The sequence below is a fragment of the Platalea leucorodia genome, assembly GCF_965183815.1.
Source record: "Platalea leucorodia genome assembly, chromosome: 6".
In the NCBI taxonomy this organism is placed as follows: Eukaryota; Metazoa; Chordata; class Aves; order Pelecaniformes; family Threskiornithidae; genus Platalea; species Platalea leucorodia.
The window spans coordinates 56,885,290-56,897,743 of record NC_138828.1 but is presented as its reverse complement, the minus strand read 5'-3'; the positions used below and the strand labels follow the sequence as shown (position 1 = coordinate 56,897,743).

Here is a 12,454-nt window from a genome sequence, read left to right as displayed (position 1 = left end):
GCGTTATTTGTAGTCGCTCAGTCCAGCTCCAAACCTATGGACTAGCAGTGATCGGCTCCCTGAGTTGCTGGAGGAAGACTAATGAGGAAGCTCAGAAAGAAATATTCATGGAATGCTGGTTTCTGTAGCAGCTGAGAGGGAAATCAATGGGGACGATGCCCAGTTAAAACTAATGAACTGTTTCCAGGGAAATGGAGTCTTGATGGCTTCCACTAAAACCTAGAGGAGTTTCTCATGAGGTCTGAGGGGCTTTAATGAATGAGGGGTAAATGATGACCCCGTAGAAGCAAAGAGTCCAGCCTAAACATGCTAGAATCCCTGCGTGAGGTCAGCAGTGGAAAGAATCGTAAGTAATGTGTTTTCACCAGTCCAGCGAATAATACTTTACAATTCATCCAATGAAAATAAATTAGGTTCATTATCGTATAAAATCAGTTTCTAGCTTGTTTCACTTCAGAGTTTTCAATACTTATATGACTGGGTTGTAACTAATATGGAGAAACCTTAGCTCAAACAAAATACTTGTTTCATTTTTTCCCAATTATCATTAAAATGGCACAAACTTTCCACTTCAGTTAAGACTTTATAAAACCGCATTTTAATTTTAAACGTGAAGGTGATGCTTTACATCAGTTTCCTCTTAAACACTTCTAGAGGTTTGATTACTTTGCTGTTTCCTAGAAAACTCCTTCTTTCTTGATACAACACACTCCCCTGGCAACGCCTTGCTCCAGTCTTTGGGACTGATGTCAATGGAGCCCGTGCAATTGCTCTTGTCACACCACCTTTGAGTATGAAACACTCCAAATGTTCGGCTCTGAGAAGTGACAGTGAGAACAGTTTAATTTGCTCCTTTTTAGACTCTCCGCCCCCTCTCCTTCCACAAGTGTAGCTTTTTGACAGCATTCACTCGACAGAATGAAAGTGGTCATCAGCTCGTGTTGGGGCGGAGCGCAGTTCCTTTGCTTTCACCACCACTTTGATCCCTGTGACTCCAGCTCCCCAGGGTACAGCTCTTCTTCTCTTCCTTGTTGTGGCTCCCCTATATTTAGTCTTTGGGCAGTTTTTCATCCTGCAGCTCCGTCAGGCTTTCTGACTGGCAACCTTCCCTTTGAAGCAAGCACGGGGTGGGGGGGGATGGCATGCTCTCTCTCCGGGCTAGCTGGCCTTTGATTACACAGGGCTCCCTGTTCAATGCTGCTCCCCAGGCAGGGAGCTCTTCAACTCCCCGGGAGTTCAAAACCAGTACAAAAAGCCTTAGATAGATGTATTAGTGAGCTGAGTATCGGTGTACTGGGTGTTTATTCTCTTCATTGTCCCCGCTTTGCCAGCCATCTTCATTCAACTGATGGCACAGATAGCATATATACTGCAGTTCAGCAGGGTACTGCAATTGTGGTGCGATATTGAGCAATTTTCCATTTACACCAACAAGACCAATTAAATGTATACACCAGAGCTTAAAAAGACTTTCTTTATGCACTTTCCTATATCAGACTACTCACTTCTTACTATCTGCATATAACATAGTGTTAACCTCAAATGAAAAAAAAGTCCATTCCTATTACAAACACCATGAGGAGTTCAAGTAAGATCGAAATATCTACTTACAAAGCAGGTCAGACAGAGGTATTACTTGCTAAAATATTAGAGTATTTCATGCCATAATTGCTGTAAGCAGTGACACGAGGTTAAAGAAATAACTGCTCACAAAGATGGTGAAGATAAAAGTTGACAAAACGCTCTGCTACGGCACTTCAAGGTGATACAGAAATCACTGTTTTATTCCTTTTCATGGATCTTTGCTCTTCTTAACCGTGTCGCCATAGCAAACAGCTCCACTCCCTCTCACGAAGCTTCTGAATGACCCAGGATGTATGCAAAGAGCTCGAACTTCAGAAGCTTGCTATTGAATAAAGCCTCTCTTTCCTAGCGACAACAAACTCATCATAAACATGCATGCATAACATTGGACACACTGAAAGGACACCCAATATAAAAGCATTAATCGGAAAACACACGCTTTCGCAGCAATACTAAACCGAAAATGTCTTGACAAATCATTTCCTTCAGTCAAAATAAACCTAGATCCAAACACATGGTGCCTATATAAAACTTATTATTTTTCAGAAGACTAAAGTTCAAACCACAAATTCCAGAAATGCATATTAAAAATACTATTAGGCATGCAAACTCTAAATTAAATTAAAATTGCAATGAAAAGGGTCTTGGAATCTGTAATTTTGTTATGCTATGCACAAGTGTTTTGAAGGAGGACAATACTTTGGGTACAAAATATTTGGCTGTGTTAAGAATGCAAGTTTCTGCCAAGATTTTTTTGTTTGATAATACAACCACCCAAGGCTCTCTCCTTCGAAGGAACTGGCTGTGCGTAGCTAAACACAGCTCATTTCTGTGATACAGAAGAACTGAAATGGACTGGAACAAAAGCAATGTGTATCTTCTGGGATCCTTCTAAAGTTCAGCTGTTTTGGGACATTTCTGAGGCCTCTGCATTGCATTTACTGTGAAATCTGAATTTTGCAAAAATCCCCAAGTGAAATTCACTTTCAGTTCAAAATGTCATGCATTAAAAAAATTGGGAGAGTTATCTCGGGCAATCAGAAAGACTAACCAAGAAAAAAGCAAAACCATTACATCGAGCAAAGGAGCCTGAAGGAAGAAGGAGGAATGGTTCCCTGAGCTGGCAGAGCATCCCAGCTGGACATTGGCCTTCTCTCCAGCTCTGAGCCCACCACTACTGCATTTCCTCAGGATGCTGATGGTTAGAGGGCTCTTTGTTGGCACATGTGTCTGTGTGGAGGAGAGGGAGAGGGGGAGATGGGAAAGCAGGATGACAGCAGTCACTAAAACTCTAAAACTGAAGCAGGAAGGGGTCAGAGGACAGGTTTGTTCTCACAGCAGATCATACAACACAGCCTTTTCCTCTGAGGAAAGTCAGCAGAAACAACTTTACTGCCCCACGAGGGCTATCTCTGCCAACCAGGACACCAGCACCAATGCATCTGGTATTTGTGACCAATCAGAAACGAATTAATTTTGCTGAATAACTGGAAAAAGGAAAACACATTGATCACCAGAAACTAGACTGCCATGCAAGGCGCTAAGGTACTTGGTATCAATGATACCAAGCTCAGATCATCATAAACCATGTGTGTTCTAGAGCAGCAGTCAAAAGAGGAATCCTTGTGGCAGGGAGGCCTTTTCCCTTCACCTTCCCTAAGCTTCAAAACAAACACATCCACCAGAGAAACAACTTCTGGATGAGAAGCATCTTTAAAAGTCTGCCCTGGATGAACATGTCTGAGTCCATCACTTACCAAAGCATGTTTATGTGAGTTGGCATTATATTCAGGCATTGAGGAAGAAATAAAAATATAAGGAAGCTCATGAAATAATTACAGTGCTGATGGTGCAGTAAGTGGAGAAGATCCTCTTGTGTGAGAAATATAGGCTGGTCAGAAACTCATTCACATAATAATCGAGCACTTGTCAACAAGCCAGGCTACAAACTAAATGAGCAAGCACGGACACATTTGTCAGGTATGTGATGATGCCTATGACATATTCATCCTACATGAGGTTCAGTTGCTTATCTGTTATATATTCCTTACAGCAGGATATTTTTCTTACTAGCAGAGATGCAGGTGCTTACAGGTACATATTGCCATGATATACTTCATACTCTTCCATAATACTCTTCAGTGGACAGCTCAGGATATGCAGTAAGACAGAGCTGAATGCACAGCATGCTAGCTGCTTCACACTTCATCTCTGTAGACATTTAATGAACACTTAGCATAGGCTAATTTGTGAAGCAGAGTAAGCTCTTGTAGAAAGACTGTCTTAAAACATGCTAAGAGCATTGACAAGGCAGTTTCTGACTAATGGGCTTCCTTCCTCCCCACTGCAAGTTGAACCTTATCAAGTTATAGAAAAGGCACTGAATATGGAGCTCCTCTACGATCGTCCTCCCCTGTGAGACCTGACTGTTCATACTTCTCTCCTATCTCAAGGCTGCTTGGTGTCCTTAAAATCCTTTGATGAGGTGCCTTGCGGAATGCCTTTGGGAATCCAGGTAGGTTATATGAACTGGCACTCGCCTATCAATTTGCTTGTTGGGCTCCGAAAGCTTTGTGAGGTAAGACTTCCCTTTAGCAAAGCCACACTGCCTCCTTCCAGACGTATCATCCTTATTTAGGTGTCCAGCATCACCCTTATTTAAGTGTCCAGTCTGCTCCATTCCTCTTGTTTTGTTCAGCAGGTGCTACCCATCTGTACTGTACCTGCAATGGGGTGCCTCAAGCTATTCCCAGCCCCCCTGCAAGGATTTAACTCTCTTAACTGCCCCTTAAGTTCTGCTAAACAATATAAACTCAAATACATTAAGTCAGCTACTGCCATATGATGCTATGACCTCAGGAAAATCTCACAGATGAGCTTGGGAAGCCTGGTTTACCTTCATGAACATGCTGAATCCAGTTTTAAGGAGATCGGTGAGGCCTGATGACACGTGCTCAATATCAACAGGATCGGGTCGATCAGGATTACAGATCTCTTCCACTACCTGTTTCAGCAGCGGTTTGTAAGAAGCCTGCACAAAAAGAACAACGTGCTGTGAGTAAAGCTGTTTAGACTTGGTGCAACTGCTCTTCTAAACATTTTCTTTCCATTAAAGGTAACAAAAATAATTATCCTAGAAAGGAAACCATTCAGAGAGTTAAAAAATCATCAGAGCCGCAGTGGTCTTTGTGACTTTGATCGCAAATGGCGTGCACCAGCACAGCATCAGACTGAAAAGACAGGAAGACGGCCACACATTTACTCTGCCCCATGTGTATTGTATGAGTAAAGGGAGGCAAGGAAGAAAGGGGGCTTCTAGTTTCTCTGGAATCTTTTTGGAGGTAGTACAGAAAGGGACAGCAATAGGGATGACACTCTGTTGCCCATCATGCACCCAGAAGATCTCATTCCCTTTGTAATGATTTTACAAAGACTTAAACAGGGATTTTTAGGAGGGGTTGCTTACTGACCACTCCTCCCTTCCCACAGGTGTCATGGCAGCACTGAAGCCTGGATATCAGCAGGGCTGGGAAGAGGTCAACCTGCCTGTTTGTCCCTCATGGGAAAGCAGAGCTAAGGAGTCCCTTTTAGTCCTTCAGCTTCTACGGCCAGGGCACTCTACGTAATACTTCCACCTGTGGAAAACCTTGAGAAAAATAGGCCAAACAAACCCACCGACATAATGCATGTCAGAGCTTCAGAGAGGCTAGGAACCAGGTACAAATGGTCAGCATCCTGGAAGATCCACTTCCAAAGGATTCACCCTGCATCCTCTTCAGGGTCCACAAACCTGTGCTGAATATGAACTAGCAGCCTAGAAATTTCCACATGTTCTTACCAAGGTCTAAACCACTCTGCCATCCTGGAAAAGGTTCTAAGGCAAAAATTTTAGGGACTTGTGGAAAGATGCTCTTTAATGAAAATTCGACCTTACTTGGTTTACAGATGGAGTTTTGTCTTGCTGCTTTCAACTTTGCCCAAACTGCAACGGAACCACAATCATTTCAGGAAGTGCAACAGTCTTAGAAACCTAGCAGCTTTCAAATTAGCACATTTGTTTTCCTTTGGGACTAGCCCAGGTATACATCATCCCCTAGATTTCTTAAGGGAATCAAGTGTAACATCATTCATTTTGTAGAGATGATATCTACAAGAGACATCATGCAAGATAAAAAACGGATGGAAAATAAAAAGCAAGCCACTTGGCTTGAAACTAAAATTTTCTGGAGTAATTGAAGAAATGTTTTTCATCCAACACTTTACAGTGAGAAACAAAACTTACAGTTTTTGAATACAATCCTGTCAACGAAGATTTATACAACTCATCTAGTTCTTCTCACAACACGTGCATAATTTTTAATTGAGCCAACAAAGCAAATTACAGCAGACATGAGCTGCAGGATCTTTTAGGAGAACATGCCAAGATTTGTGTCAAATCTAGTCAGGCAATAAACAACTGTTTGAAAATACACATGCAGGCATGAAGTCCTATGTATGAAAATCTGTTTAATATCTTCATAGATGAGGAACAGAAAGACATTAGGAATGAAATATTTTTGGAGTAGAGATCAAATCACAGTTAAAGAGAGAGGCTCACTGCACGAAATTAAAGGAAAAATATTATCTGACTTCAGACAAAACTACGTACTCAAAAGATGTTAAAAATGTGCTATTATTTTGTATGTCTAAATTTTCAGCACCAAAACTCAGTGCCCTTCAAAATGATCCAATTCCACTACACAGATACTAAAAGGCAGATACTATGACCACTTACCTTTTTTCAGCTGTGATGGTTTCAAATATTTTCGAAATCTTTTATGACTTGAAATTCATCTATTATATTTTGAGGGAGTTTTTACTTTATTTTTTATACAACCCCCAATAGCTGCATTGATTTCTAACTCATATAATGAAACTTTGATCAACTTTAAATTTTGGTGGGGCACAAACTATGTTTAAAACAGTGTTAAAATCCTCAATGGCTATGGGACATACCTCAGGGAAGATTATAAGGAGAAAATGGGAGAAAAAGAGAGAGAAAGAAAGAGAATGAGAAAAGGAGAGGGAGGGATGGAAGGAGGGAGGGAGGAAGAGAGGGATGGAGGAAGGGAGGAATATACCTGAGATCAAGATGAAAGGAGAAGAAGAGTAGTTACAATATAAGACAAAACAAATAGTCTTTTGCATGGTCGCTACACGAAGTGGTTTGATAACCTAGTGAAAATATTCATGCATCATTTTATGTAAGACATATAAACTTCAATGCTACAAAAAGTCCTTCTAAGAGGCTATCCAATTCCCATTTTTCTATAGAAACCTTTTTTGAGTCTTAACAAGAAATGGAGGCTTCCCAGCTCCTAAAACATAAAGCAGAAAAGTACCTATAGGCTAAACCCATTCCCATAGCACTAAGCTGGGCAGGGAATGCGTATGGCCACGGGAAGGGCACTACTTCTTCAGAGGAGCTAAACTGCATGCAACCCATGTATGAACACCTGCCAGTCAAAAGAGAGGTCCATTTGTAGAGAGCTGTTATGTATGATGGAAAAAAAACACATACTGCCTGCTTATTTATTTCTGCTACTTTAAACCTCCTGAACTGCCCTCAGCAGAAGGCTGGACCTATTCAAGCAATTAAATCCATCGCATAGCCAGATTAGGGGGGCTGCAAGGTGTTAATACATCCCTTGCTGCGTCCCAGCACTTAGCCCTAAGCAAACAACCTGGGTTACATCCAAAGAACATACTGATGCTAATTACACTTCCAGTAAACTTTTAGAGGATATTTTCTTATCATCCGACTGCCCCCCCACTGAACCGTACTAAATGTTTAACAATTTTCCCCATTTCAGACACCAGACTGGTCCTAAGTGCCAGAAGACTTCAGTAACAGGTTTTCTCCAATTTAGTTTTCCAGTGACATTTTGCAACACTCCCAATTGTTAGAAAGCGTTGCTTAATTTAAACTACATCCCTTTGCTGGTCCACCGCATGCTTATGAGTTTGGAAGGATTTTTTTCTGGCTCAAGGCTGGAATCAAGTTTTACAGTCTGTCTCTAAATCACTGTATGTGCTTTCCATTGTAAAACTCTATTTTTAACTGAAAAAGTTAAAACACTTTGGGGGAGGTGGAGAGAGAAAAACACTGTATATTAGTCCTGATGACCTATAGTAATATCGTGGTTCAAGTGTTCATATTTTAGAAACAAAAGCTGCATTTTTCACCAATTTACAAAGAGGAGTGCCTCTCACACTTCTAGAGATGGGAGAGAAAACACACAGGAGTATAGTTGCTGTATGGATGCGGTCATCCTGCTTTGCCATGCCATTGGAGGTCTTAGTCCAGGACCGTCTTGACCTAGCCCTGCCTTTCACGGGCATTTACGTCACATCACAGCGCTGCAGAGCAAATCTCTAATTTCTTCCTCAGACAATTCTTTGTTGACATTGGCATGGATACACCGGAATTTAGATGAAGGACTTGAGGAAGTTCTTGATGATTAGGTCAATTATAAAATCTGTACTTAAATATCTTCCACATGGGCAGAACACACATAGGATTAGCACATCAGCAAAATCAGTGCTGTAATTTTGACAGCATGCTAGAGAAATAACATACACAGTGAAAAGAAAGATCCACTTGCCTGGTGGGTGTTGCTGCCTGGATTATGTATAGAATTAAACTGCTTCATGTGCATTCGAGCTCTGGCAATATCCCTGAGGGACTGAAAGATATCGTCCACTGCATCTGTGGCTTTCTGAGATGTCAGGTTCAGTGACAAGTCACAGCCTAAAGAAATAAAGAAACACAGAGCTGAGTGAGTGAAAACCTTTCAAATGTTTTGATAATACGCAGTAGCAAAAGGATAACTGGGAGGAAATTTTAAATTAGTTTCATCATGTTATATTCTAGAAACTCAGGGGCTTGTTAGGCAGCATGTCCTCAGCACAGCACAAGTCCCTGTAGCTAAGCAAGAAGCCATAAATCCTAGACAGCAAGCAAAGTGAACAGCACCTGTCTAACCGCATTTGTAACCTAGATCATACAGCAATTTCATCAGCACAGGGTACGTTTTGCTCTCCACAGCAAACAGAAGATCCCATGCTAGCAGGCCCCGAAGAAGAGCCCTACGTGGAAAGGAGCCAGCTGGTTTGCTCGTGTCCTCGGGGTGAAAGAGCCATGCAGAGGGGAATTGCTCCTCAGGCATCAGACCGCTTGCAGTCTGCTGACTCCAAATGCATTTCCTACCTTTGCAACAAGAAAAATAGGAAAACTCTGTGCTAAATACAGTGGAAATGATAGCTACACATTGGGAAGAGCTGCATTATCATTAAAAAAGTCCTTATCCCTCAAAGTGGCACAGTTATTGCTTTTAATGTATTTTTCCAAAGCACTTCTGCTAAGATATAATGCTTATCTTCCACTGAGGCCAAACTCCATTTAGAGGACCACGTAAAAGGTCCCTCCAGGTGGCCTGGCAGTGCCTCGGCAAAGAGAAATTTTTATTCTTGGCTCCATCCCCCTTGCCACAGGACCTATATTGCAGAGAGGCGTAGAAAAAATGCCTTCTCAGCTGACCTGCTGATGAGAATTATCCAAGTCAGAGAAAACTGGGTCGCCTGGTGTTCGTATTGCCCTGCCAACACAACTCTACACCTTTTGACGTCTCTGCCCGCCTCTTCTCACATGACTCCTCATCCCCTTGGTGGAAGATCCAGCACGAAATAACCCTTCTTGCCACACGCACGCACAAGCACACATTCACTCCTGCTTATCGCCAGCATCTTCTCCGCCAGCTGCAGTGGTTTGTGCATCCACCCCGGGTCCCGCAATCGGTTCTGCGCCGGCAAACTTTTATGTCTGTGCAGAATCCTGCTGAGAGGACGGGGTCTCCCGCGGGTCCCAGCACCTGCCGGCTCACGTCGTGCTGCACCAGTGGAGCCCGGCACTGCAAGCCGACAGCAAAACCTGTCGTGAAGGAGCCTGGGTTTTTTTTGGGGGGGGATTCTGAAGAAACTTGCCTCTACAACCGACAGAGGACAGAATCCTTATGCACTAAAGAAACAAGAAAAAAGGCGGTACTTTCAAAATTCACAGGGAATTTGTAATAGCTAATCTGGATCACGCTTTCACATCTTTGCGTGCTGCACAGCAGAATATATATATATAATATATACCCATATACACATACCTACAGAGGTCTGAAACTATTCCTACAAGATGGTGATTAGACACTGAGCTTTCACTTGTCTGAATATCGTTTGTTGAAAGGCTCCAAGTCGGATCCCCAGCTGGGGCAGCAGAACAGATAAAATGACTGTACTTCTGCAGGGCTACAGCAAATCACGCTGCTGAGGATTTATGCCATTATAACCCACAAAGCAACGAAGCGAACACGAACTGGGCCTCGGGTGATTCCTGTGTTGTAATTCTAAGGCAGACACTCATATGTTTTTGGACAGAGCTCTTGAAATTATTTTTTTTTAAATGAGTGCAAAATAACTTACAGAAATATTTTTGTTGTTATGTATGTGCAAGATCTGTGTGTTCTGACACTCTGATTGACCAAAGCTTAGTTTTTCATTTGGCCAAGGAGCCAGTGTGCTGTCAGTGAAAGCCCTGAATGCAAACCCCACTCTGCAGCTCATTACTCCACTCCACTGGTGCTCTTGAAATCAGACAGATGGCTCCTGCGAGTGATCTTGTGCTGGTTTATGGGCAAGGGAACGGTGTCCAACAGCTGAAAAAAGTGAAACTGAACACCCCCTGGAGAGATAAGGTTGATAAATAAAGACGGAGGTGATAAATCCTGGTTTATATTTATCACTAGCACAGGCAAAATATTCAGAGGAGATTTTGTATTGCTGGTGTGTTTTTACCCTGCCCATGGGAAAACACAGGAATGAGAAAACAGGGGAGTCCCTGTTAGCTCCCAACTCAGAGGCTGTGCATATTTAATAGTTAACATTTACAAAGCATTTTGCAAATGAAAATTAAAATGAAGAGCCATATCTCATTACTGTATTACTAGATTTTTCTTCTCTCCGAGAGACAAGCTTTCTCTGTTTTAGCCACATTAGAGATAAGCAGTTTCTAGCTAATGTAAGTAGTTATATTTTCTTTGTCCTCTCTTTAATCCTTTATCAGCAAAAGCCATTGCTTTTGGCCAGGCCACCTCTTGAATGTTTCCTTTCGCTAGTGAACGCAAGTCCCCCGCACTGAACAAGTTCAGGCAAGGTAAAAATCACATCAAGTTTGCTTTGCTTTGCACAGTCTTTTTTCTTAATTGTTTATTTTCTTGGACCATATAAAAAAAGCCTTTTGTTTTGGCCCTACAGTTATTTTTCTCATGAAAAGAAATACTTGTTTCCTTCTCCTGTTGGCATCACTTCTCTTTCTTTCTCTTTTTATTTTAACAAGAGCCTTTTGACCAAGAAGTTTCAAACCAGCTTGTCACTTCCCACTTCTGGAACTGCAGGGCAGTTTCCAGTGGACATGGTCTGGCTTCGTGGCTGGAAGCCCCCGCGATGCTCCCCACCTTGCCTGGCCCAGCGCACCCCACTTTGCTTTTTGTTACTGGGTCAATCTTCTCTTGAGCAATTTCTCGGCGAAGCGCAGCCTCTGTAACATCACTCACCGCTCAAACCTCATTGCCAGGGAAATGCTGTCTGGAGCTTGGGCTTTGTTTTACAGCTTGTGCTGACACACTCGTGGGCTGGAGGAGGCCATGAAACCATTCACCCTCACCATCTGTTTAACAGGCCACATCGCTTCATCAGCATCGCCCAAACCAAAGCAAGAGCCCTGGCGTGCCGTGCAGTGTGCCAGCAGCTCCACAACCTCCCTGTTCAACCGTGCAGGCCAGAGCATCTCTCGAGGAGCACCGGAGCAGGGGGTCAATGTAAGCTTCCAGTCTCCATGGCAGAGTGTGGTGCTGGACCCAATTTGGAGCAGGGGGGCACCGTGAGTCGAAGCTCCGGCCCGGTGCCAGTTTAAGGCTGACAGATGGAGGGAAAAGAGCTGCACCTTCAAAGGTTTCTCTAAACTCCTTGGGACTTCTGATCAAGAAATATCACATGTCTGGGGAAGTCATGGCTCTCTTTTTCCAGCCTGACAACCAGTTCTTCTTTTTTAAAATGCATATTAAAAAAAAAGTTTTCTTTGGCATCTTATTGTTGAGATTAATAGCAAAAATCTCAGGATCTCTGAAGGCTGCTGCCTGCCTGTCACACTGCAGTAGGTTGGAAGAGGGGAGCCGGGTTTCACTCCAGCCTGGAGAACAACAGAAGCTTGTGTTGTACAAATGGCAGGCGGCTACAAATCACCTCCCGTTCACACCTTCCCCGTGAATGGGGCTGTGTGCGCATATGGAGAGCAGAACACAATCCCTCCTCTCTGCCCGCCTCATGCTACCAAGAAATCTGCTCCTTTTACAACAATGAAGAGGTGGAATACATTAGCTGCTGCACAGCTCGTGTGCTAATTAAAACAACTCTTCCTGTTACTGTTTTTTCACAGGAAGTTAAATGGCATTAGGAGAGCATGCTGAATGAATTCCTTTGAATCCCAAGCCCTATTATATATGGGAAAAGGCATTTAAATGAAATTGGGGGATATTGCTTTCCTGTCAGACTTGAAGAAGCCCAGTTGTGGAAAAAAGAAAATCACCATTAACCAGCATGGGACTAAAGATTTTAAAGCACATATCCAAGATCTTGATGATATCCCAAGAAGAACACAACCTGGTTCTGCAGTAAGCGGTGCGCGACCTCACCGATATTGCTTCTTCCATCCACTTGTGCTGAATTTGAGGGGAGTCAGAGTGTCAGAAGCTGCATCCAGTGCCAAATAGGATGAGACTGCTGGCCC

The 12,454-nt window shown here is 42.8% G+C and overlaps 1 protein-coding gene across 1 annotated transcript in view; it reads right to left on the bottom strand.

Moving 5' to 3' along the window:
• The window catches only part of SCFD2 (sec1 family domain containing 2), a gene marked incomplete at its 5' end in the record, with an annotated part of 208,652 nt that overhangs the window by 5,835 nt on the left and 190,363 nt on the right, over positions 1-12,454 (bottom strand). Inside the window, 2 exons of the mRNA XM_082316582.1 lie at positions 4,481-4,615; positions 8,229-8,374. Of these exons, the coding sequence (XP_082172708.1) occupies positions 4,481-4,615; positions 8,229-8,374 (281 nt within the window). The remainder of the gene's footprint in view (positions 1-4,480; positions 4,616-8,228; positions 8,375-12,454) is intronic.